The sequence below is a fragment of the Erythranthe guttata genome, chromosome 4 (assembly GCF_056151865.1).
Source record: "Erythranthe guttata isolate IM_541 chromosome 4, IM_541, whole genome shotgun sequence".
Taxonomy (NCBI): domain Eukaryota; kingdom Viridiplantae; phylum Streptophyta; class Magnoliopsida; order Lamiales; family Phrymaceae; genus Erythranthe; species Erythranthe guttata.
In genome coordinates this window covers 13,710,579-13,737,160 of record NC_142536.1, presented here as the reverse complement: position 1 = coordinate 13,737,160, position 26,582 = coordinate 13,710,579, and the positions used below count along the sequence as shown (strand labels likewise).

General features: G+C 33.7%; 3 protein-coding genes across 5 annotated transcripts; 2 read left to right on the top strand and 1 right to left on the bottom strand.

The window, feature by feature from the left end:
* The first annotated feature begins 2,168 nt into the window (after positions 1-2,168).
* On the top strand, positions 2,169-5,584 carry LOC105973518 (SNAP25 homologous protein SNAP33). The gene is made up of 6 exons (XM_012998549.2): positions 2,169-2,478; positions 3,162-3,782; positions 4,579-4,672; positions 4,806-4,939; positions 5,105-5,202; positions 5,294-5,584. The coding sequence occupies exons 2-6, from the start codon at positions 3,270-3,272 to the stop codon at positions 5,391-5,393; spliced, it is 939 nt and encodes a 312-aa protein (XP_012854003.2). The 5' UTR covers positions 2,169-2,478; positions 3,162-3,269; the 3' UTR covers positions 5,394-5,584.
* Positions 5,585-8,248: 2,664 nt separating this feature from the next.
* LOC105973519 (LYR family of Fe/S cluster biogenesis protein) lies at positions 8,249-10,489 on the bottom strand. 2 transcript variants are annotated; one of them, XM_012998550.2, is made up of 2 exons: positions 10,095-10,489; positions 8,249-8,493 (listed from the first exon to the last, which is right to left on the bottom strand). In XM_012998550.2, the coding sequence occupies exon 1, from the start codon at positions 10,398-10,400 to the stop codon at positions 10,134-10,136; it is 267 nt and encodes an 88-aa protein (XP_012854004.2). In that variant the 5' UTR covers positions 10,401-10,489; the 3' UTR covers positions 8,249-8,493; positions 10,095-10,133. The 2 variants fall into 2 exon arrangements, with proteins under 2 accessions (XP_012854004.2, XP_012854005.2); XM_012998551.2 differs by having other exon boundaries at positions 8,249-8,490.
* A 2,793-nt stretch (positions 10,490-13,282) lies between these two features.
* Positions 13,283-21,465, top strand: LOC105973463 (uncharacterized). Of its 2 annotated transcripts, none has more exons than XM_088816923.1 (9): positions 13,283-13,421; positions 13,668-13,783; positions 14,137-15,441; positions 16,046-17,758; positions 17,850-18,884; positions 19,635-19,739; positions 19,856-19,945; positions 20,562-20,672; positions 20,799-21,465. In XM_088816923.1, the coding sequence occupies exons 2-9, from the start codon at positions 13,727-13,729 to the stop codon at positions 21,288-21,290; spliced, it is 4,908 nt and encodes a 1,635-aa protein (XP_088673049.1). In that variant the 5' UTR covers positions 13,283-13,421; positions 13,668-13,726; the 3' UTR covers positions 21,291-21,465. The 2 variants fall into 2 exon arrangements, with proteins under 2 accessions (XP_088673049.1, XP_088673048.1); XM_088816922.1 differs by having other exon boundaries at positions 13,305-13,421; positions 13,617-13,783.
* The last annotated feature ends 5,117 nt before the right edge of the window (positions 21,466-26,582 follow it).

Below are 26,582 nucleotides of genomic sequence, written 5' to 3'. Positions count from 1 at the left end.
AACATATTTATTAAACATTTAAAAAAAAACATTTAACATAAATTAAGCATTTATTAAATATTTGAAAGTTATTTAGTATTTATTAAACAAGTTTAAATATTTATTCAATATTTTTTAATTATTAAATATTTATTAAACATGTATTCAATACTAATTATTTAATTCTAAAATATTTATTCAGTATTTATAAAGTATTAAAATTTTATTAATCATTAAATATTTATAAAAAATTTAATAAATAATTGAATTAATATGAATTAAAAAAAAAAAAAAAAAAAAAGAACGCATCAGCCCTTGGCTTCCAACCCAGCCGCGCCCCCCCCAAAACCCCACACCTGCCATGACGTGAATTTCATGGCAGGCACCCCAACCCCCCTCCCCCCCTCCAAAAACCCCACACTTGCCATGGACGTGAATTTCATGGCAGGCCATGAACGTGAATTTCATGACAAATAATAAAATTGAATTGAATTTAAAAAGAAAAAAAAAGGAGAGAGAGAAGAGAGAAGAAAATCCTATTGTATCGTTAATTAGTAGAATTAATTTGAGATAGAATAATTACTTTGATTGTAGAATAAATTTGAGAAAATTTTCTTCCAGTTCGAATCTCGAATTATAGTACTGTTTTTATGATGTTTTTGTGCAAGCATGAGGGGAAAAGAACTTGTTTGGGGAGGAGAAAAAGACCGACGTTTGAGATTTTAGAGAGAGAAATAAATTTTATTATGTGCAGGATCTAGTAATTTCCATGTGGGATTTAACATTTCAGTTAAAAAAATCCTACTATATATATATAGATACATTTTTCTAATAAAAAATAATATTGCAAACAAAAATTTATAAGATAGAGGCCTCGATATTTTATCTCGCCTAAGGCCCCGAAAACCCTAGGGCCGGCTCTGATGATCTTAGACTAAACTGCCCTTTATTTTCATTAATATCAAATTTGTTGAGAATCTACTTGTTTCTCATTCTTGTTTGGAGTAAATAAAACAATTTGTTGAGAATCAAATTTCATGCAAATTTTTTTGAGATTCTAAGGCTAAGAAAAAATAATTTCGAATTATTGTTGTAGAAACTTATTTGTGTTGCTTTCATCTCGTCCTCCGGGGGCCATTTAATATATATATATATATATATATATATATATATATATATATATATATATATATAAAAGAGAAAATATCATAGCCATAAAATGACACAACCTCCCTCTTTAATTTGAGAATTGATTGTAGATGCAAGTGGAGTGCATATTAGTGTTGAATATAGGTTCACCTATGGAGTAAAAAATAATTGTTTTAATGTAGTTTATGTCTTTCGTATGGTTTGCAAGTTATTATACGAGAGTGTAAATTTACCCAGTACACATATGCGATTGGCTGCAGGTTCTTTCATTAAAAAAAAAAAAAAGTGCAATAACAATGTTGGCAAAATAAAAATTGTTGGAATTGCAAAAAAACGAGTTAAGAAGAATAGTGCTGAAGATAGCTAAGAATGGTAGGATTGTAAATTATTAATTAATGTAATATTGGAATTGTAAAATGAAAAATAACCGATAATTTGAAACAAAAATTTTATTATCTTTAACCTACCATTACCTACTCTACTAATTAGGATTGGCCATAATACAATAATACCCAATATGTAACCACATAGAAACATTGTGGGAAATAGTCAAATTATTACTAATAGGTTGATTAGCTAAGCTTACTCAAAAAAAATAAAAAAAAATAAAGCTAAGCTTATAAACTTTAAAAAGAGTTCATAAACTTTTTTATGTGTTTGGTAATTTAAAAAAAAAATAAAAATCTTACGAATTCAAAAAAATAAGCTATTTAAGAGCAAAGCTCTTCTTAAAAAATACCACTAGCCAACATTTAAATTAAAATTTTATAATGAGTAAAAATAGTTTATAAGATCATTATCCAAATACTTTAAAATTTAATTTTACAATTAAGATGTAATAACTTATTAGCTCTTAAAATAACTTATCGAATATAACAGTTTATCATAAATTTAGCCAAACGAGCCCTAACTACATTTCATAATTAATCTGGTATGGACATACATATTAGTAATAAAAAAATGTTAAAGAAGTGATTTGTGCAAATTAAATTATTTAAAAAATAAATAATGGGTAAAAGAAAAATATTAAAATACATTAAAAAAAGTAAGCGAGTATTTTGAATAATTGAATGTTTCTACAAACTGCAGTTTCGTGCCAGTTTCAACTCACCCCAACTCTTACCAATTCTCCCCCGACGAAGATTTTTCAATGTACTCGTTTTTTCATATATTTATATACTATAAATCGATGGAATCCATTTCTAAATTCTCATTCTTCTCCCACTTTCTCTCTCTAGTTTATCCCATTTTTTCCGCACTCTAGATTGGTTGAATTTTTTTCTGGAAGGAGGGTTCTTCATTTCTACCGAAAGTCAAAGATTATTCGTTTCAGCTTTCGTGAAATTTCAGGTATTCCCGCCTTGATTTCTTCCTTAATACTTACGTTACCTGAATTAGATTTGTTGCAATCCTGGGTTAATTGATTTTTCTTTGATCAGAAAAAAAAACCCCAATTTCAAGTTCTTATTGCGTAAGTAGATGGTGTGATTTTGTCAGTTTATTTGTGCGATTTATGTTTGTTGAACTGATTTTAGGGTTAAGGAAAGAGTTGGTATTCTCGTAAATATATTGTATGTACTTTGACTTTGTTCAATTTCACTTTTTCTGGGTTAATTTGCTTCAGTTGATCGAATCCCATGTTTATGGGGGTATGGGTCAACTTTGTAGCATGATCAATTGTAAAAGGGGAATAAAGTAAAAAGGGGAAAGAATGAAACCGAAAGCTCTTTCGGTTGTGAATTATGTAATACTGAAAAGTTTCGATGCTTTTTTATCGCACTTATCCTTCATCGAGAAGTGTAAGATTTGGATCGTTACCGAAGAAAGTAATCGAAGGATTTTGTCCGTTTTTATGGTTCTTGATCCAGGGTTTTTTTTTTTCTGTCTAATTTTGTCGGGGCCTTTACTTTTTTTATGGTTCTTGATTATGTTTTCATTTAGTTGAAGTTTCGATAGTACGAGGTTTATATTCTTCCCACCGATGTTTGTTGCCTACGTATGATTCTTACACTATTTATTTTATGTACTTTCAGGTTTTCGTCGAAACACATACGACTTCTTTTATTGATCAAACGCGCACCTTGCCCGAGTTAAAAAAAAGGTAGCCTAATTCGATACGAAATTCTTTCGCCGCTTCGAAAATGTTTGGACACATGAAATCTCCCTTACATAAGCTTTCCAAGCACAAATCGGCCGACCCCGGATTTGTTAAGCCGGCTGCTGCTAATCCTTTCGATTCGGATGATGAGCTGGACAACAATAAGCAGCCAACCCTTAAAACCGCCGCAAGAACATCGTCGGAACCTTCTGTTATTACAGCAAATATGAGGAGTAGTCTTTTCGACGACGATGTTGTTACTAAAGGGACCTCTTCGTCATCATCATCTCAAACATCTGTTACTTCGTCGGCAAGAAACAAATACAAGAACGATTTTCGCGAGTCTGGCGGATTCGATAACCAGAGCGTACAGGAACTGGAAAATTACGCTGTTTATAAATCGGAAGAGACTACGAAAACGGTGAACAATTGTCTGAAAATTGCTGAGGATATGAGAGAAGATGCGACGAAGACTTTGGTTACTTTGCATCAGCAGGGTGAGCAAATTACGAGGACTCACATGACTGCTGCTGAGATTGACCATGATTTGAGCAGGGTATGTTTGTCTTCCTTTTTTTTTTTTTTTTTTTTTTATTTGAGCTTTTTTTTGCCACTTTTTATTCTGTTAATGCATGCACGGAAATTTGCAATATGGAAAATGGCTCGATTTTTCTTTGTTTTCAGTATTTGTGAGGATTGACAGATAATGCATGATGGAACCTTCATTTGTTGCCTCCTTGAGTTTTACATGTTTTGGTATCACTGCTAAATTAAACAAACACACACACGCACACGCACACGCACACACACACACACACACACACACACACACACACACACACACACACAAATTAAAATTAAAAAAAAGCAGCAACATAAAGAAATATGCTTGAAGTTATTCTTTATCTTCTCTTCGTTGTATATATTAGGTGCCGGGCAAGTTTTCCATCTACGATTTTCTCTTTTGCACCAATCTCTTATTTATTTATTTAATTTTTTTTTTTATTATTTCTATTTTTGCTATAACAAATATCTGTGTTGGGGTGTGGAGATCAGTATAATCAACATGCTTATTTTTATTTTTATGCCGAAAGGTTTCATTTTTTTTTTTTTTTTTTTTGGGGTAATTCGTGTTAGTTGCAATTGGAGAAATTGGTATATTCGTTTATAGATGAAACATATAGTAGATTATAATATCGACCTACCGTTACCAACTGATATTATTGGAGTATGGACTATACGATTTATGCATAATTGCTATTCGTTTATCATTATGCTATCGTATCTCGTTGTTCATCTGTAAATTTAATTAATAATTTAAGGTCTGAAACGATTTGGCAATCAAAATTTAGGGGGAGAAGCTTCTCGGAAGTCTGGGTGGAATGTTCTCCAAGACATGGAAGCCTAAGAAGAATAAAGAAATTTCAGGCCCCGTAATCACTAGAGGTATTTATTTTTCGTCATTTTTTCGACAACACTAATTTATTATATTCTTATATAATAAATAATCTGTAAGCACGTGGTCCCGTTTTTTACACCATGACTTACGGTTTTCAATACTTTTGGTGGTCCTGTGTAGATGACCCTGTACACCGAAAGGGTAACCATTTGGAGCAGAGGGAAAAATTGGGATTGACTTCTTCTACCTCTCATGAAAGATCTCACACACGTAAACCACCTATTGAACCAACTAACGCGTTGCAGAAAGTCGAGGTATATGTAATTTGGTTTTCATTTAATTTTTCTTGAAATCAATATATATATATATATATATATATATATATATATATATATATATATATATATATATATATATATATATATATATATATAAATTTAGGCTTCTGAATTTCTGTTTTCCGTGTCGGTTTATGACAGGTCGAAAAGGTGAAACAAGATGATGCCTTTGAAGATTTAAGCAATATCTTGGGAGATTTAAAGAGTATGGCTGTTGACATGGGATCCGAGATTGAGAGGTTAGCTTTATTCCATTGACGATTATCTATTTGTGTACTTATTACTTTATTATTTTTATTTAATTGTTTATTTTTTTAATTACGAATGCAGGCAGAACAAAGCGTTGGATCATGTTGAAGATGATGTTGATGAACTGAACTTTCGAGTGCAAGGTGCTAATCGGCGCACTCGTCGTTTGCTCGGAAAGTAGACCACTTGTCACGACTTGGTATCGTTTTCTGCATGTTGTTTTTACCTTTGATTGCATTTATACGCAAATCAAGATTTAATTACGTTCGATAAAGTGTTAATAACTGCAAGAAGCACTGTATTTTTACCAATGTACTTGTAATTTGAATTGTTGGAATGCTTTGTTTTTATTCATATATAGTTTGAGAGATACATATGCTTGTGTTGAATTTTCTAGTTTTGAAATGAAATATATTTGAAATCAAACTTCACTCCATATTATTTATTACATCATGATATTATAGGTATCTACTATTTTTTTTTTCTTTTTTTTTTTAATTGATTGTTTTCTGAACACTCAATAGAAGTAATTATAAGTGGTCACATCTCGTATAAACGAGTACAAGAATTTGAATTCTATGACAAAACAAAAAAGAAGTGATTGATTTGTCTCACAAACTAGATATATATTCTATCACTTGACAACTCATGATTATCGAATCGAGTTCGTAGAGCCTAAATTTCGTCTTCGTAGAAAATAAATATACACTAATTTTATTTTTAAAAAATACTACACTACTTAAAAAATAACAAATTTTTAAATAAAATACTAGGATTTTGGGGAGACGACGGGCCTCACAGTCTTATGCTGGTTTCGCCACTGAAACGAGCCTTTATTGATCTTTACATGTCAAATCAAACATCAAGAAAATTTATATAACACCGTTTTTGAAGACACTATACTATCATATTAATTTCTTTTTTTGTGGAGTGTGTGTATAAACCTGCAAATGGCTAATTTTTTGGAGTCGAAACAAAGTAGTTGGTTGTTATCACATATTAAGAAAGTATTGACATTAATTAATAAATAGGGCAAGCAATCCAAAGTTATTGCATGCCAAAGGCAAAACCCCTCCCCCACCTCTGTCAATTGCGTAGCTATAGTTTCGTGGTCTTAAAATAAAAATAAAAAAACAACCTTTTTTTCTAACCTCATTCATTGTAGCATTTATGGTGTAGGTACATGGTTCATGGGTCACTTGTTTTTGCTTTAAATACTCTAGCTTTCATTGTCATCATGCTCTTCTTCTTATTCCAAAAATTTCACTCTCACCACCTCTCTCTCTCTCTCTCTCTCTCTCTCTCTCTCTCTCTCTCTCTCTCTCTCTCTGCATGAAGAACTCACCGTCAACTACCGCCGCTTCCTCCTCCACGAGTCGCCGGAATAAAGTCGTCATTATAATACTCCTAATAGCTTTAGCAAATATGAAATGTTCGAGTGCAATACTACAAGAAACTCATCGGCACAAATATCTTCCGACAAGGCCGCCTCGCCTCCTCCTTCAAACCCACCGGCACCACCCACAGCCACAACCACCACCACCACCACGACGTAGCGAGGGTGACGACGAAATAGACCCAAGATATGGCGTCGAGAAAAGACTAGTTCCAAGTGGGCCCAACCCTCTGCATAATTGACAATGTAATACTACTATATGTACAATATGATCTATTTGCTATCTCTAATTATTTCTTTCTACTCTTTGTTAATTGCCCTTTGTTATATACTACTAGCTTTAATTTGTCGCTAAAAGTTATATCAGCATCAACGCATCAGTCGATTAAAAGTTGTGTTTCTTTTTTTTTCTTTTTTTTTAATACGAAATCAACCGTATAGTTGCACTGGATAAATTAAATTAAAGCACGAGGTAGTAGTAATAGTATAGGAGGGTGGTAAAAGAGGCTATGTTAGGTTGTAACGTGTGCATGTAAATTAAATTGAAGGGCAGTGTATATTGCTGCTGTTTTGCTGTGTAAGACAATTAATATGGTTAAAACTTTTAGTACAAGAGGATTGGACAAAGTATCAGAATTTACTATTGCCTGCTTTTTTCGACAGAATAGAGGTTCTTGCAGTTAAAGTACTCTGTTTCTCTGACCATTAACATAATCAACTAATCACTACTTACTTTGACACATTGCTGTCAATGTTATTTATTGATCTATGTATGAGAGAGAGAGAGAGAGAGAGAGAGAGAGAGAGAGATTGCGTGTAGTAAATTTAGTTTATGTAAGCCCTATGTTTTGAATTGATTTTGAATCTCTTTTTACCTAGAGAGTGACTTGACACCATATATTTATATAAATAACTACCCACGAAGGACACATATATATGATCGTGTGTCTTTTATTATGTGTAGATCACCCATCGTATTTCACAGTCTGTAGCATCTACAACACCCTCGCAATAGTGACTAAGTTGGTAGGGTAAAAAAAATAATTTGATGCAAAAAATCCAGAATTCCCTATATCGACTTTCTTGATCGAATTGGTCCGACATAATTTATCAGGCGCAATTACATCTAATATACGATCTGCGAGGTATTATAGATAGCAGGATTTATCCGAAAAACACATTACTTTATTTTTCAAATTTGTTCTAAAACACCGTACCGTTTCCCCCGAAAAAATTGAAAATATATAGAAAAAAATGAGTCCTTTCACAAAGAATTAAATATTCGAACAAAACAAAACTCTTTGCTCGTTGGTTAATGAATACTTGCTTCCAGTTTAAATGTTGAACTTCAATTTTGTGCACAAAAATCAACCATGAGCAGTGTAGTTATTAATAATATTTCATATTGCCACGTCATCATTTGGTCCCTCACCTACACAATTGAGTGCAATTAGCACTTTGCAGGTTTATTATCCTTAACTCCTTAAAACAGCTATGGAGCTATATTGCTCGAAACGGTATTATCAGATGCGCTAAGCAAAGATTTAAAAAATTTCGACATCAATTTCCACCGCAGTGTAATTCCTGCGCCCTGCAGTTTTTATGTAGTACAGGAAGAGAGAAGGGGCAACAATATATACGAGAAGAAATCGATAATACTAAAAATCATACTTTAATTTAATACCACAACTGTGGATATTAAACATTTTATCTCGCGCATGTGTCTCGGTGAAGGAGGCAGTTATTCTTTAATATCCGAGTAAGAAACACTAAAACGTAGAAAAATACATAAATCCAATAATCAGGAACTTCATAGCTGATCCATCCATCGGCATGAAAAGAAGCAAGTGTTCTTCTTCGTCTTTTCCTCTTTCATCAACAACTGCTCGAAGGACAATGAATGCAAAGGTAAAATCAGAATAGTATAAGAGGTCGAAGATAAACGTACGATTCGATATAATTGTATGCAACCTTTCCATCAGACGAAAAATCAAATATAAAAATCAGTGTAAGGAATCTCTAACAACCGAAACATAACCACAATTTGTAACGTTATTGTACAATCACATGGATCGGATAATCAAACGTGCTAATGGAGCAGGCTGCACGACCACTAACTTGTTTAGAAAGTCGTCAAAACACAATTCAGTAATCATAGTAGTCTGTTTTGACACGCTCGGTTTGATATGAACACACTATCCATAGCTAGTTAAATAATAGGCTGCATTTGATGTTTGGTTTGTGTAATAGCTTTATTGAAGGATTACGTTTATTCGACCTTCTCTAATCCAATTATACAATTATCTTGGCAACCGAACGAGGCCTAAGCAATCACTTTAGAGTTCAGAACATAACATATTCAAACGGATTGAAGGGCACAAAACAGAGTAATTACTCGCAACCTGTATGTTGATCTGATCCTATAAACACACGACACCACTTCACCAACAAAAAATTAGGCTTCGATTTCTGAACAAAGTAATTATGTACAGAACAGCAAACTTAGACGAGTAAAACCTAGGATATCAACATCAGCAACTGAGTAGCAGCTCAAATTCTCGAGAAACGACGAAGAGGTATCTCAAGCATGAACCTTAGTCATCTAAAGACTATTTCTCAACAAGACTACGGTAAAAACTCAGCCAATTAATTTCAAGTTTGTATTCCGAATGTGCCAATTTTTTTGTGTATGATTATTTTTCTTGCAGATTTTTTCTGAGGGGTGTCACCTTCTTACAAGATCTAGACACGTTAAAGAAACATAAAGCTTGCCGTAAATAAGTTGTTACAACCTTCCATCACCGATAGTCCAGTCAGGTTAGTTCAAATTTGAATGGAAACATCAATCTGATTGATTTTTCTGATTACATAAGTTCTATTTCTCGTTCTTCGATCCTTTCTAGGGTAAATAATAGATATGTTTTACCCACTCCAATAACACGCTTTACGCGACCATCAACTGGTAGTACTATCAAATATAGGCTGGCAGGCATGAGAAATGAACAACTATTCCGCTTCAAAATCGAAAACACTACTTTGCTTATGAAAATAGGTGGATTTAACACTGAAGTAACATTAACATATAATTTGCTTATGAAAATACACATGCAGCAACGAATTCAGCAGATATCGGTGCTTATATGCGATTAAGCAAGCTAACAGGATAAAGAAACCCAAACCAGAAGATCATTTTCCTTATATTTTCAAAATTACGCCTCAAATCCATAGAATCTCACACATACCAAAAGTACCCTAATTTATTTCCATTCCACGAAACCTAAATCAAGCAAATATATTATTCAACAACACAAAAATAAACATTTCAAACACAAATATCAGATACTACAAGCAGCAAACAAAAGCGAACTAACACAATTAAATAAAATCTGATGAAATTGAAAGTAAATCTATCTAGATATAACCTCGAAAATTAAAAATCGAAGATACTTCTGAAGCTGTAAAAGAAGAGTGAAAAGAAGAACTAACCTAATAATGGCGATAACGAATAAAATCGAGAGTGGTTGATTAATTCATTTCCATAACGCTCTTGACTCGAGGAGCGTATAGCGAGTAAACCACGGCCTGGCGCTTGGCCACCTCGAGCTGCGACTTCCCTTCGGCGAAGGCGGTGGCCGCCTCCGCCGGGTCGGAGAGGCGCCTGTTGTGGCGGAAGGCGTCGACAGTGCGGCGCTTGGCGTACTCCCTGATATTGTAGTCCGTGAACTGACGCGCCGTCCGAAGGAGTGACCGGAAGAGGAAAAGCACTTCGCTGCGCGTGGGCGCCGACCCCATTTCTCTACCCTTTTGTTTTATTTTCTGCTTTCTTTCAATTTTGCCCCCGTCTCTCTCTCTCTCTCTCTCTCTCTCTCTCTCTCTTTGCGTGTGTATGTATTATTTATGTATAAAGTTATGCGTATATTTATCTGAACTGAAAATTCGATATATTATTTTCAATTTTCATCTTTGGCAAAGAAAAGGGCTTAATTCCACTTTACACCCTTGAACCATTTTGGCACTTTGCATTTTGCACCCTCAAAACAAATAAATAACACTCTACACCCTTAAAATGCAATATATCATCCATAATGCACCCCAAATGAGTTTTTAAAGCTAATAAAGGTAATTTAATTTTTTAGTGGTATTTAAAAATTATATTTTATCACAAAAAAATATTTAAAAAAAAAAAAAAATCCTTCAGCTATTTTGTTATCAAGTTATCTGAAAATCATATTTTCTTCCAAATATTTATGACTGATATTTCCACTAATTATAATAGAAGACCTATCAATCGAATAATTTAGTGATAAATTTTATTTTGTAAGAAGATATTTAAAAAAATCAATTATCCGATGTGATGTGATTTTTATTTTTCTGTACTTTGTGGTCTCAAAATTAGGTTGGAGGTTGAAGAAAATAACAACTAATTTGTTATTTTGCACCCCAGAAAAAAAATCAATAAATAATGAATTATCCTTTATTATTCAATTAGGGGTGCATTGTGAATGATTTATTGTGTTTTGAGGGTGCAAAGTGTTATTACTGTTTTTCAATGGTACAAAGTGCCAAAAGACTCCATTTTAAGGGTGCAAAGTGGGATTAAGCTAAAAAAAATTGAGTAAATTGCAAATACCCCTCCCTATAATCGCCTTTTGGTGCCAAAAAATAGAAAATACGCCTTGTAAGTTATAGTCAAAGCCGTATTCCCTCACATGGTCGGATGTTAATTGTTCGATGTTAGCTTTTGTATATTATTTTGTATTTTAGTCCTTTTTCTTTGTAGTTATTACTTTGTGTATGATGGCATAAGTTGTAATATAGTGGGTAGCACTTTTATTAGTAACTAGCAGTTTTACAGTTAGTTAGTTAGGAGTATATAATGAATAGCTGGATATTGTAACGACTCATTTTTTCTCTTCTTCTTCGATGATTAATCCCAACAGATAAATTTCTTGTTCCCTCTTTTCTCTCTTTCCATTAAGTATTGTGTGTTGCTGCACACCTTGTCCGATAACGACACGTCACTCGAGTACCGCTTCAACCTCCTTGTCGTAAGACTTGGTTACCACGGGCGGTGCTCGATGTGAATATCCTCGGCTTGGGTCTCTCTCGTCCACGTGATAAGGCTTGAGCATACTCACGTGGAAAGACCAGATGAATCTTCAAAGTGCTAGGTTGGTCAAGTCTGTAAGACCCCTGTGCACAGGGGCGGAACCAGGATCAAAATATAGGGGGGGCTAACTAAAATTTCGGGGTTCGGGGCAGCGCCCCGAAAAAAATTTTAGGTTCACAAGATATAGCAAAAATAAGTTTATATTGATAATTTTTTAATTAAAATAGCATATATATTATAGTTTTATCATATTTTAAGCATGACAAAAAAATCTTAATGCATTGCACTTAAAATTTTGGAGATTAATGGCATCATCTCATATTATTTTTAAGAGACACCGATAAAAAAATTCCAAAATAAGTAAATATTCATAGATATTATATAAAATAATACAAATTTAACCAAAATATTTATATAAGATTGTGGAGAAGAAAAAAGAATTAAGGGTTAAGACACATATTTACAAAAACTTTAGGGGGTCAAAAGTAATATTCAAAAATTAAAATACCAAAATACCTAAAAAAGAATTTTTTTTTTTTTAATCTTGGGGGGGCAACAGCCCCCCCCTGGCCCTTAAAAGATCCGCCCCTGCCTGTGCATGCCCCTTAATTAACGACTTGAACTGTTGCGGTAGTAGCTTTACCGTGACTCGATCACCTACCGCAAAGTCCTGACCTCGACGCTTGTCATCGGCCCACTTGTTCATACACCCTATGTGCCTTCTCCACGTAGGAACGAGCAAGGTCGGCATGTTCCTCTCAAGTTTTGACCATCTTGACATTTCCCGGGCACCTTTCGCTTTCCACGGATGTCATCAAGGCATGGGGTGTGAGCGGTTGTTGACCGGTCACAATCTCGAATGGGCTTTGACCCGTGGACTTGTTCCGCTTCAAGTTGTAAGAGAATTGAAAGACGTCCAAAAATGATAACGTAGCTGATAAAACACATAAATGCATACCTTTGTGGGTTCTTTCATCGTATAATCTTCCATTTTGATATCTTTTGACTCAATACTTGCCATCTTTGTAAGTTTTGTTGAGTTTTAAGATTTTGAATGTTGAAGTTTTTTGGTTTTATGGAAAAGGAAGGAGAAATATTTTTGTGGGCTTTGAAAGATGGAGAAGATGAAAATTGGGCTTGTGGTTAAATTTTAGTGGTTTTTGAGTTTATGGTATTGCATTATTTTTCATTTTATTTTTCAACAAGTAAGCCCGTAAGGGAATTAGTATTTGTACATTGAAAAATTTAATTTGGTCTTGCACTTAATGGAATTAGTATTGCAAATAGCCGCGACCTTGAAAAAAAAATCAGGGACTCTTATAGACTGACAAGAAGAGTTGTTGGCCATAAATGTGAAATACAATATAGTACATGGATTTAACTTTAATTGTAAAAAAAGATCAGGGACCATTGTAAATTGACACGAAAAGTTGTGGGGCATAAATGTAATAATAGGGCAAATACTAAATGATAGATTAGTGAGAAATCATTCTGCACACCTTCTCCACCATTTTTCATATAATAATACTTTTAAATTACTGTCACTAATCTTCCATTATTCCTTCTCGTCCAATTCCTTTTCCATTACTCATTACAAAATAAATAAATAAATAAAATAAAGCTCAAAAAATAATTCATCAATACTTTTTTTCGCATATCATTTTCAGCTCCCAATCCACCATTCATCGTCTTTATATTTTCAGGTTAACGAGTTCTAAGCTCTAACCTCCGCTAATGTTATTTTTTTTTTTAAAAAAATTGGAATTTAAGCCTCTATTTCCATAATTTTGAGGCTTTTTTTTTTTGTTTCCTCGGCCCCAAAATTTGATAGAATAAGAATTTGAAGTCTAAATTGTGGGCTAATTTTGAATTTATTTCGTGTAATAAATTTGGCTCAGGGGCGTTTTTGTCTGATTATGGTGTTTTCATGTGGGTGTTATTGGTGAAAGGGAGAAATTGTGTGGTAATGAATGGATTATATCCAAATTGTTGGGGCTGAATTATTTTGATGGAGAACTGTGATGGAGGAGATGATCAGGCTTCTGGATGGATGCAAGTCAAAAAGGTTTATTTCTTTTCTTTTTTCTTTTATGTTTATTATTATTGTTGTTGTTGTTGTTGTTTATTTATTTATTTATTTATTTATTTTTTATATATTTGTTGGATTAGCAGATGCATTTGCTTTCTTTAAGAATTGAATTGAGTTTTTTTATTATGTTTTATTAAATGGAGAGGGTGAAATGGCTGATGATTGAGGATTATCATAGAATTGATCTGGACTGAGTTTTCGTATTACAAATTTGTGATATTTCGAGCTAATGTAATGCCGCAAACATGAACCCTTCCTTTGTATATCTTTACGTGTTTGTTTTGGCGCCGCGTTTTTAACTGAAATCATTTCACAAACTTCTTGATCAGAAACACAGAAGCAATTTGAAGTTCTCACTGCATGGTTGGGTTGAAGGGCTCACCGGAAAACAGAGGTCTAGAAAGCCGAACAATCAGCGTTCGTTGGTTCAACAATTAGGGAGTGGTAAAAATGAAACCCTACCTTTCAATGCAAGTAAAGAATGTGTCGTGCGTGATGTTAGTAACGCTAAAAACCCCACGTCCGTCTCTACTGAGACCAAGGCAGTTGACCATTACCTAGATAAATGTGTTGTTAGTCAAAATAATGAAGACACTGATTCATCTCATTTGGCACCCGCAAATACCGTAGATCCGAGAAACAATTTAGTCGTCAGTAATCAAGAAAAAACCCAGATAGATATTATCCTTCCGAAAATCAAGTGGGGTGACTTGGATGAGGGAACACTCATACATTACGGAAAATCTCCTCAAGGTGTATCTAAGTTTGAGGGAAACAAAAATCACGATATTTTTTCTCCGAAGTCTGAGGATGCCGGGGAACATCTTTCATGTGTTGTTGTTCCACTTGATCCCGAGGAGAATAAATCTGTCGAGGCAGCAACTTACGAAGATCGGGTTCTTTTAAAATCTCAATCTTTGTCTCCGAGGTCTATCGTACCTGTTGAAGAAACCACTAAAGAGGTTAATGAAATCACTTTGGAAGATTTTAAAGAGCAAATAACCGACGAGAAAATAGTTAGTCAAAGAACTAGTATTTCAGGTGAGCAAATCGAGCGGGAAAATGAAGAAAAAGATAACCCATCTCTGGAGAATATTGCATGCACAGATAACGAAGAGGAGGCAATGATGATGTCAGCTAATTTGTCATGTGAATCTGGTTTGCACGATATTTCTGTAGCACCTCTTATCGATAATTCTGACATATTACTACAAGAGAATGAAGAACCCGGAACTAGTGGAGAATCCATATTGGCTGATTCAGTTGAAGAGTCTGGAAATCAAGAATGTAAAGAAGATTCTGTTGATTTACTGGACGCACAAACTGCAGACGCTATCGATTCAGATGCCACAGGTGAAAGCAAAGAAAGATTTAGAGAACGGCTTTGGTGCTTTCTATTTGAAAACCTTAATAGGGCTGTAGACGAACTTTATCTTCTCTGTGAACTTGAATGTGATCTTGATCAAATGAAAGAGGCAAGTCTTGTTCTTGAAGAAGCTGCGTCGGACTTTAGGGAACTGAAGTCTAGAATCGAAAAGTTTGAGAAATCGAAAAGGTCTTCCTCTCGTGGAGCTGATGGGGCTCTATTGATGGTGCAGTCGGATCATCGCAGACCACATGCCCTCTCATGGGAGGTCAGTATTCCTACTCTTTTGGATACAAATGGAATTTCGTTTAGGTTTTGATGATTTAGAAATTTAGGTACTGTCGCTCTTTCTTAATTTGATGCATTTATTTTCAATTTTTACTAATAATATCTAGATCATTAAAAATAGAAAATAAGTGAATACAATTTGTAGAGGAAATAGTAAGCGAATTTTTACTATTTATCTTATTTATTCCTGCAATGCCGAGTCCGTAACTTGGATATATGATCATTTTCTGGGTTCTTTCCGGGATTCCTTTATCTTTCCTTTTGTCCATCATCAAGTAATTTTACTTACGAAAGATACGTTTTAACTTCTTAAAAGCTTTTTATTTATGGTGAACTGTACATATCATTTAGCAACTTATGGAGATTGTGGTGTCATTAACTTCGACCTTGATCTTAAAAAAAAAAAAAAAAGCTTAAAAGAGATTATCTCATCTGAAAATATGGATACTCATTTATGCATAAAAGGATTCTCTGGAATTTTCGTTTCAGTTGTAGCTGATAACGGAGACAAACTGATCAATTTTTACATACCGCTCAGCGTTTGTTTGTTTTCTGAAGATCGTAGTGTTTTACTCTGAGGGCAGGTCCGTCGAATGACAACTTCACCACATAGAGCAGAGATTCTGTCGTCATCTCTTGAGGCTTTTAGAAAAATACAACAAGATAGAACTAGTGAACGTGCCAACAATGCTGAGAATCTGGATATCGGAACAAGGGATATTTTGGACTTGGAGAATTATGCTAAGAAAGGTAATTCAGTGGGTGATTCCAAAGAATCAACGGTTAGTTCAATGAAGCATACTGGAGTCTTAGATATATCTCAGAGCTCCACTAAAGAAAAGAGAAACCTTGACTCGGATAATTCACGTTCTTTGGCATCTAAATTACCCCAGAAAGAGGGTTCTGCTTTTGACTCGGAGAAGTTCATTCATAAGAGAAACAAAATCTTAGCAGAAGCCTCTACTGAGAAAAATGCGAAATCAGTTGAATCCTCGAGAAGGAATACTCCTTTTCCCGAAAGAGAAAGAGAAAAGAGAATCGGAATATCATCGAAGTCGATGGATGCTTGGAAAGAGAAGAGAGATTGGGAGGACATACTTGCTACTCCCCATCGCGTGTCTTCCCGTTTCTCTTATTCACCTGGCATGAACAGGAAGAGTGCCGAGCGAGTACGTGTTTTGCATGACAAACTTATGTCACCTGAGAAGAAGAAGAAATCTGCCATCGATGTTAAAAAGGAAGCAGAAGAAAAACATGCTCGGGCCACAAGAATCAGAACTCAGCTCGAGCACGAGAGAGTTCAAAAGCTTCAACGAACATCAGAGAAACTGAACCGTGTAAATGAATGGCAGAGTGTTCGAAGCAATAAGTTGCGTGAGTCAATGTTTGCTCGACATCAGCGTGGTGAATCCAGGCACGAAGCTCATTTAGCCCAGGTTGTGAGAAGAGCTGGCGATGAGAGCAGTAAAGTTAACGAGGTCCGGTTTATTACGTCGTTGAATGAAGAGAACAAGAAGCATATATTGCGTAAGAAACATCAGGATTCCGAATTGAGACGAGCGGAGAAACTTCAAGTTATAAAAATTAAGCAGAAGGAGGACATTGCTAGGGAAGAAGCTGTTTTGGAACGTAAAAGGCTCATTGAAGCGGAGAAGTTGCAGCGCCTCGCAGAGACTCAGAGAAGAAAAGAAGAGGCTCAAGTGAGAAGGGAAGAAGAACGAAAAGCATCAAGTGCAGCACGTGAGGCAAAGGCTATGGAACAAATTCGAAGGAAGGAGATTCGAGCCAAAGCTCGGCAGGAGGAAGCTGAACTCTTGGCTCAGAAGTTAGCCGAAAGGCTCAGCGAAAGCGAACAGAGGCGGAAATTTTATCTCGAACAAATACGGGAGAGAGCGTCGATGGACTTTAGGGATCAGTCTTCGCCTTTATTGCGACGCTTTGCTGGCAAAGAAGGCCAAGCCCAAGGTAGATCGAATTCAAATTCATACAGCAATGGGGATGATAATAATCTCGGCAATGATAGTAGCTGTACATCAGGCTCTGGTATTTTAACCAGCGAGGCATTGCAACAGTCGCTAAAGCGAAGGATCAAGAAAATCCGTCAAAGACTTATGTCCCTGAAACATGAATTTCCCGAGCCTTCAGGTGGACTTGAAAGTTCAAGTCTTGGGTATAGGACCGCAGTGGGGACCGCGAGGGGTAAAATCGGTAGGTGGCTTCAGGATTTACAAAAACTTCGTCAAGCGAGAAAAGACGGTGCTGCTAATTTTGGACTAATAACTGCTGAGATGATCAAGGTATCTAATTCCGTTTCTTTGCACTTTGCAGTTAGTAATTTATTGCTTTCAATATACATCTGTTTTATTATTATATTTTTTTTCAATTTAGTTCCTCGAGGGAAGGGATGCCGAGTTGCAAGCTTCTCGACAAGCTGGTCTGCTCGATTTTATTGCTTCTGCATTGCCAGCTTCTCACACATCTAAACCGGACGCTTGCCAAGTTACAATATACCTTCTAAGGCTTCTGAGGGTCGTTTTGGGCACGCCAGCAAATAAATGCTATTTTCTTGTACAGAATCTTTTGCCTCCGATCATTCCGTTGTTGGCAGCAGCACTAGAGAACTATATCAAGATGGCAGCATCAGCAAATAATATCCCTGGTCCAACTAATATTGTCTCGATTAAAACCTCGACCGGAAATATGGAATCAGTTTCCGAAATTGTCGATGGTTTTCTGTGGACCGTTGCAGCGATTATTGGTCATGTGAGCTGTAACGATTTCCAAATCCAGATGCAGGATGGTTTGATAGAGCTTGTTATCGCATACCAAATCATTCACCGGCTACGAGATCTTTTCGCACTTTACGATAGACCACAGGTGGAAGGCTCGCCTTTCCCTACGTCTATTCTTCTTGGTATTAATTTATTGACCGTTCTGACCTCCAAATTCAGAGAATCATCTTCAATAGATTGGGATTCTTTTCCTAATGATGTGATACAAGGATATAAAATCGGCCCGTCAACTTCTGCGGATTCAAGATTCACTTCATCTGAATCTAGTCTAGATGGTCGGTCCCTTTTGCCAGATTTGCCAGAGGGAAGTCCACTAGAAGATTTTCCGAGTATTCAAGGAACAACCGACAATCACAGTGTCGAGCATACGGCTTCGAAGAACGAGATTGTAGATGTTATGGATGAATCGCTTACAGCTCTAAATGAAGATGTGCATCATAGTTCTGTTACTCAGAAGGATAGAAATAACTCTCTAAGCAGTAATGCAGAATCGAACCGGGGAAATGTATCCGACTCGAAGCAGCCTGCAAAGTTTCTTCTTTCAGCCATGTCCGAAACTGGATTAGTTTGTCTTCCTTCCATGTTAACTGCTGTGCTCTTGCAGGCCAATAACCGATTGTCTGCTGAACAGGTAAGTGTACTTCCATTTTTTATGTCTATGTCGTAGTTTTGTAGTAATTATCTGCGCAAACCATTTGAACCAACTTTTGAGTTATTACGTGTATTCGAAATCCACTCTATATATTGAAATCGTTCCTCAAAATCGTCTCATCAAATCCAAACCCTTCAATCCAAATACACTCTGAAATTAATTTTTAAAAATTATTTTCCGATTTGTGTGTTTTATGCTTAATCCAATTAGTTTCTAGGCTATCCGTAATTGTGTAAAGTTTATGTTTCTTCTGCTTTTAGATATAAGATTCTGTTTTCACATACACACTCACAAGCGTGTATCTTGCACATTCTATAGATGTATATTATGTCAACCTTTTTGTTTGTTGTCTCTAACAAAATGAAACGTTTTCATATTATTATATATTGTTAGCGTTCTGTCATCCTGCTTTGACTCAGATTTTACCGGTTTCTTGTTGCATTTGTGAACAAGTTAAGCGCAGAAACGTTCAGATATTTTCAAAATGAAAATGTAATTGTGCTAGGTGAAGTTAGAATCCAACTTCACTGAATTAAGACTTAAGAGAATTAGCAGAATGTACCTCTGTTAATATCTACGGAGATTTCTCACGTGGGCTATTTTTATTTTTTATATTATTTTGGCGCTGAATCAAAATGTGAGACGAGAGTTGAAGTTCTGTTAAAACATTTACTCAAGTTTTTTCCACTATTTGACACTCAATAATTTTTGCGAAACCATATATTTCAGAGCTCGTACGTCCTTCCATCTAATTTTGAGGAAGTAGCAACCGGAGTTCTGAAGGTGTTAAACAATCTCGCTTTAATAGACGTAATTTTCATCCAGAAAATGCTGGTAAGTCCTCCCCACCTGTACCAGTGTGTGTTTGTGTGTGCGCACGTATTTTCCTCCGTATCCGTTTTTGTATATGATCGAGAGTTGATTATTTTATTCTCGTAAATAAATATCAGGCGCGGCCAGACCTGAAAATGGAGTTCTTTCACTTGATGAGCTTTATCCTTTCTCATTGCACAAGCAACTGGGGAACTCCCACCGATAAGGTAACCCTACAATTTTCGTCTCAGTGTTAGACTGTTAGTTGACCTATATAGTGGAAATGGGAAAATTGTAGTTTTGGTCCTCTATGTTGGCCTATTTAGGAATTTAGTCCTCTAACTTGTCATGTTTCAGTTTTACGTGCAATAACTTTGCAAATATAGTATTTTTAGTCATATTTTGCATGATTTTTAATTTTAGGACACGACAAATAAACTTGACGCATTTTGCTTATATGGACGCATGGAAATTTATAAATTCGACATCTAACTTACCATTTGTAGAACTTTAATTATGTGAGACGACTCATCTATATATCAAATTAAAGGAGCATTTATAATTTTTAAGTGTCCATATAATTAAATTTCTACTAGTTTGTTAGGTAGATCATTAAACCACGGTTAAAATTCAAAGTTCGAGTGAAATAGGTCTAAAAATACTAATTTTGTATAGTTCGAGTGAAATAGGTCTAAAATTCAAAGTGTAGAGTGAAATATGACAACTTATAGGACTAAATCCCTAAAGAGACCAACATATAGGACCACAATTATAATTTTCTCGAGTGGAAATCATGCTTTATTTTCTGAAAGAGAATCTCCAATGTTTCTCTGCATTTCTCAGATCGGTACTCTCTTGTTCGAATCTTTGTCACTTCTCGGTTATTTTGCACTGTTCCATAACGGGAATCAAGCGGTTCTTCGCTGGGGAAAAAGCCCTACCATCCTTCACAAGGTCAGTACATTTTTCCAGTCATCCCATATTGAAAAAACCTCCGACGTATAATTATTACAGAAAATAGAACCTAAACCAGTTCCTTCAAAAAAAAAAAAAATAAATAAATAAATAAAAAAAATCCAGGTGTGCGATTTGCCGTTCGTCTTCTTCAGCGATCCAGAATTGATGCCTGTATTGGCTGGCACATTAGTAGCAGCCTCGTACGGGTGTGAACAGAACAAGGCTGTTATTCAGCAAGAACTCAGCATGGACATGCTTATACCCTCTCTTAAATCCTGCAAAATTCAGAACGGTTCTTTGATCGACGATTTTAGTGAGAGAAAAGTTCCGACCGATTTTTCGCATAGGCTGAACAACAGCAGGAGTTGTTATTCGAAGACCGGTTCTCGTGTATTTCCTCAGAGAGGTAATAATAATAATAATAATATCAGAAGTGTCAAGGCGAGAAACCAGAGAGAGAGCAAAGTGATGAAGCTTAATAACGGTGACGAAATGAATAATTCGCAGTCGGAAACTTCTTCTTCCACTTTGATGTTGCACTGTAGATTTCCCGTTAGCTTCATTGGCAAAGCCGAACAGTTTTTCACAGCAGAGAATAATACGTGCAATAGTTGAGTTGAGTTGAGTTGGTTCGGTTTCCAACAACCTTTTTTCAGGTCGGAGAGATGCTACGGCTCTTTATTTGTTCCACATAATTTAATTTCGTTTATTGTAAGAAAAAGAAAAACATGTTTACTGAAATGGAAGAGATGTGTACAATTAAAAGTGAATGATAAAGTATATTACGCGACGTTGTTTTTAACCTTGTAGACGTGCGTTTAGAAAGAAGAACGAGTGCTAAGAGAAAGTTAAAGTTATCTACACGCGTACATTTGGATTTGACTGGTTTCCGAATTTGACGAGAGAATTTGAGGGAATCTTTTTAAATGTATCCGAAGCAAGTGAACTTCGAATTGGTTGCAAATGATACAATAAATAGTTCGAATCGAAGGATTTGTTATAATAACATAAAATTCTTACCTCCCAATCCTTTCATTTGAATACACCAATTTGGAATTGAGGATCTCATTTGATGTAATCTCTTAAGACATCTTAATCTTGGTGGTTGGACAAACTACGTTTAAGCAAAGATTTAATAATGTATGAATAATATTATTTTTATGTTATAATCTTACGAATTGTCAAACAGATAAGTTGTTGTGAGTAACGCGTATGGATGATTATATTGCAGGCCAAGACAAATAAAATATTATTGTGTTAACAACAATATTACTATCTGAGATCGTAATATTACTCCGTTAACAATAATATTATTTTAATGCGTCAAATAGTCGGGAATAGAGAAAAAGTCAACGCCGGCAATCGACTGAAAAAAATTTCAGAAAAAAGTGATATATAGTAATATATGAAAAGAAATACACGAGTTCTTAATGAAATACATAGTTCATTAAAACTATTATAAATGCAAGTGTTTCAATCATCCATAATAATTCTTCACATGAGCGTGATAAGACGTATGCGTCATCTTGCCATTTGTATAGTTTAAGTTTCGTTTGCAGATAAATTATTGATGATGTAAGCGCTTGCATCATCTGCAATGCTAGATGAGTGGTTAAAACGTATGAGTCGTGTCACCTTCTAATTGGTATTTCAAATTTCGTCTCTACATAAAATTAAAAATGATGAATGCGCTTAATTACCTTCTTGACCTTGACTATGAAAGTTCACCATCTAGCCTCTTGTGCTTTTGAGAGATTTAGTTATACAACGTATACAACTTTTCTAGGTGGACATCGGGATCTGATAAATCGAGGAGAGTATAATGAACTAAGAAGACTAACTGCACACATGTGGGATGCAATGTACATAGCCAAATAGAAGATGGTTGTGAATTGTGATCGATGATGGTGAAGAAGATTAACGAGCTATTTTGTAATGAGTTTATATTATTTTGTTTAATTATGAAACAATTTATCAAATTTTTATTTCTTATGACTTTATTATATGCATAATATTTTGAATTTAATTGTTTTTCATATATATTTCAATGATTTTCATAGTTCATAGCATAAATGTCGAAAATTATTTTTTGAAATTGAATAAAATAAATTTATAATAAGCATTACTCCATCCGTTCCCTTTTAATCGTTGTTTTTTTAGCTTTACACAAAGATTAATAATTTCATTAAATGTGTCTTGATTTTAGACTAAAATGACCATGTCTTATGAATATATAATTCATAAGAGAGAGAGAAATTAGCTAAAAAAAGAACGTTGGAAATAGTTAATAAGGGTATATATAAACTAGAAATCAAGTAATTAATGAAATGTTGAAAATTTAAAGCAACAGTAATTTGGAACAAAAAAAATTCTGAAAAGCGACAGATATGAACAAAGCAAATAAAATATAATTTGGTTGCATATTTGGTGAATTCCATGGTATACCAAAATAAATTCGATTATCTAAAATTGATGAATTGATGAAATGATGGAATAATATTTGGTAATATAGTGCAAATTATGATGAAAATCATGGGAGATCAAAACCACACTATTTTTCCAACCAAAAAGATGCAGTTAGAGTGCTAACCATAGGGCATCAGCTCATTCTTTCAACCCAAAAATAGGTGAAATGGTGTTTAAAACCATAGAAGATGATCTTGAACATGCCATTTTTTGTTTTTATGCTTTTCGCCGTGCCTTCTTGGTTAAAAAATAGACGGAAATTGTCACGTATGGTGCACGTCATTTCGCGCTAATTACAATTTTGATCTTTATACTATAACACATGTTTGATTTTCGTTCATATACAATTCAAAATCACGATTTTAGTCCTTAATGTTATTAGTTCTTTTATTTATTTTTTTCATAGTTTTCATATGTTTTCTACTTCTGGAGTTCAATTCAACATCAAAAGTTGCGTATTTTGCACGTGTCACCCGTTTCAACCATATTTTTACCTTCATATCAGATTTTGTCCCATATTAACTGAACCCCTAATGTCTCAAAAGTTCCACTACAAATTATTCGAGAAATGTACACCTTTTATTTAAACATGACTATAGTTATTCGAATCTCCCCCTCAAATTTAAAGTATATCTTTTTAAACGTGTAGATTAATATATTCATGTAATCCATAATTTTTTTCATTTTCAAACTCTAAATCTCGAGGGATAACCTTTATACGCATCTGTATTTACAACCCAAAGAATCCTACACTCTGGGGAATGGCAAAACCAATCTCCAGATCGACAAAGAAGTAGTAAGTTTTGCTCTAATTATTTTTTTGATAAACCATCTCTAACCGAATTAGCCGAACATAATATTATGTGTTGGTGCTTAATTAATTAATTATTATTTTCCCTCCATGGCGATTTCTTTAAATGGTCATTCGGCTTACTCAATCTTGCAAAACACAGGCAAGGTCGTCATGAAGTAGATATAGTTCAGTCGTAGGATGTGCGGATCCATGCTAGCATACAACATAATGTGGATGGATTACTATTTTGGTACATAGAAATCCTATAATTTATCAATAACTAAGAGGGTGTTTGGCTAAGCTTATTTTAAACAGCTGATAAGCTCTTACGTCTGATAAGATGTTTTAAGAGCTGATAAGCTGTTACATCTTATTTTTAGGTTTAATTTTTAGAGTGTTTGGATAAATGACTTATTTCCTATTTTTACTCATTAAAAGATCTTAAATAAAAAGGTGGGGTAGATGTACTTATTTAAAAATATCTTATTTGCTCTCCAACAACTTATTTTAAAAAAAATTAAGATCTTTTTCTAAAAATTTACCAAACACTTTGGAAGAGCTTATAAGATCTAAAACATCTTATAAGCTCCTTTTAACATCTTATAAGCTTAGCCAAACACCCTCTAAGTTTGCAATTTGTACTAGGTGTAGCATTATATTGTTTATTTATATTAATTGGTATGGTTTGCTAATTTTATTTAATTTTTGCAGTCATAATTGGCCATGTCGTAGAAAAAGACCAATTTTTATGTTTTTACAAGTTATATGATTATTTATATTTTTGAATAAATTTCTATGTTTTTACAAGTTTTTGTACCTATCATATTATCTACCGTGTTATGTTGCGAATCGTATTTCATTCTTATTATCCCTTCTTACCATTATTTTTACGGGTCTTTCTAGGGTGAGACCATATGTGTGTTCTAAACTTTTATGAGATATACAGTAATCATCATTAATTTTCTAAGATTAAATCTGGACCCTAAAAAAATAACATGGCATATGTTCTAAAAAATGAAGTACTTTACCAAATTATCCTTCGATTTTTTTTATTAAATTAATATAAAATTGATTAACATTGAATTGTCTAATTTACCCTCTACTATATTTTAATTAAATAATTAATTTAAATTCATTGTGACCGAGTTTTATTTGATAAATAATCGAAAAAAATGCATTCATTAGGGATAGAACTTGGGACATCTTAATACAATCATCACTCCTAACCATTCAAGCACATTAACTTATAATGATATATTTAACCATAATTGTATAAATACTGTTAATTAAAATATTAATTACAACATTCATTATTATTAAATGATATTAAATACATTATTAACAAATTTAATATAATAAAGTTTGAAAAATATAAAGAACTGCAGTTCAATACGCCGAACATCTATCATTAATTATATAATATTAGAATTATTAATAAACTCCACCATTTAAAAATGTAAAGAATGCTCAATTAAATATAAAAAAATACATAACTTAATTCAAACTCACTTATGTTATTAAATCGATAGTGTGACAAATCCAAATAAAAAATAAAATAATATGTTTATTTAGAAGAAGAAAAATTTATAACTCATTCCAATTAGTAGTTTTCTCACTTTAAAATAAAATTATATACTACAAATACTATATTGTGCATTTTCTTTTAATATTTAATTTAATCAAATAGTAAGATTTGAATCGATTAAGTTCAAATCCTTTCAATCAGTAAACATTATTCAAATATTTGAATCGGTTGCTTAACTATTGACATAACGTGTTACATAATTGATTTAACTATTTATAAGTACTGTCTAATATCTTTTTAATTTAATTTTGTTATAAAAAATTATAAATTTAATTCCTAACACATGTAAGAACCTAATCGTACATCGTAGTATTTTATCAAAGCGTAATATTTGAACCAATTAAGCTCAAGTCCTTTCAATTTGTAAATATTATTCAAATATTTGAATCAATTAATTGGCGCGCTCAACTATTGACAAGAACGTCTTAATCAAATTAACTATTACTAATTAAAGTGTAATACATTTTTAATTCAATTTTATCATAAAAAAATAATTCATAAATTACGTAAGAATCAAATCATAAGATTAATTAAAGCGTGTGATTTGAATCAATTAAGCGCAAATCCTTTTAATTTGTAAATATTATTCAAAAATTTGAATCGATTAAGTTCAACCACTGACAAGAACGTATTAATCGAGTTAACTATTTATAATTAAAGTCTACTATCCTTTTAATTCAATTTTAACAAAAAAACATAATAATTTAATTCGTAAAATCGTAAAAATCAAATCGTAAATCGTAAGATTTAATCTAACCATGAAGCGATTAAATCTCACGATTTTTACGAATTAAATTTTATTATTTTTTATGATAAAATTAAATAAAAAAAAGATACTAAATTTTAACTATACATAGTTTGATTAATACACTATTGTAAATTATTGAGTTTAACCAATTCAAATATTTGAATATTGTCTACGAATTGAAATGAGTTGAGCTTAATCGATCAAATCTTTGAATATTGTTTTTGATTTGAAAACACATGAGTTTAATTGATTCAAATATTACGATTTAATTAAATCTTACAATTTACGATTCAATTCAAACTTCAAATTCTTTCG

What these genes read in the sequence shown, in the direction of transcription:
- LOC105973518 (XM_012998549.2), top strand. Translation starts at nt 3,270, where the DNA reads ATGTTTGGACACATGAAATCTCCCTTACATAAGCTTTCCAAGCACAAA. An exon ending in TTGACCATGATTTGAGCAGG is followed by an intron (nt 3,783 to 4,578) that starts GTATGTTTGTCT and finishes ATCAAAATTTAG; the next exon opens with GGGGAGAAGCTTCTCGGAAG. An exon ending in ACGCGTTGCAGAAAGTCGAG is followed by an intron (nt 4,940 to 5,104) that starts GTATATGTAATT and finishes GGTTTATGACAG; the next exon opens with GTCGAAAAGGTGAAACAAGA.
- LOC105973519 (XM_012998550.2), bottom strand. Translation starts at nt 10,400, where the DNA reads ATGGGGTCGGCGCCCACGCGCAGCGAAGTGCTTTTCCTCTTCCGGTCA.
- LOC105973463 (XM_088816923.1), top strand. Translation starts at nt 13,727, where the DNA reads ATGGAGAACTGTGATGGAGGAGATGATCAGGCTTCTGGATGGATGCAA. An exon ending in TTTTCATCCAGAAAATGCTG is followed by an intron (nt 19,740 to 19,855) that starts GTAAGTCCTCCC and finishes AATAAATATCAG; the next exon opens with GCGCGGCCAGACCTGAAAAT. An exon ending in GCCCTACCATCCTTCACAAG is followed by an intron (nt 20,673 to 20,798) that starts GTCAGTACATTT and finishes AAAAAAATCCAG; the next exon opens with GTGTGCGATTTGCCGTTCGT.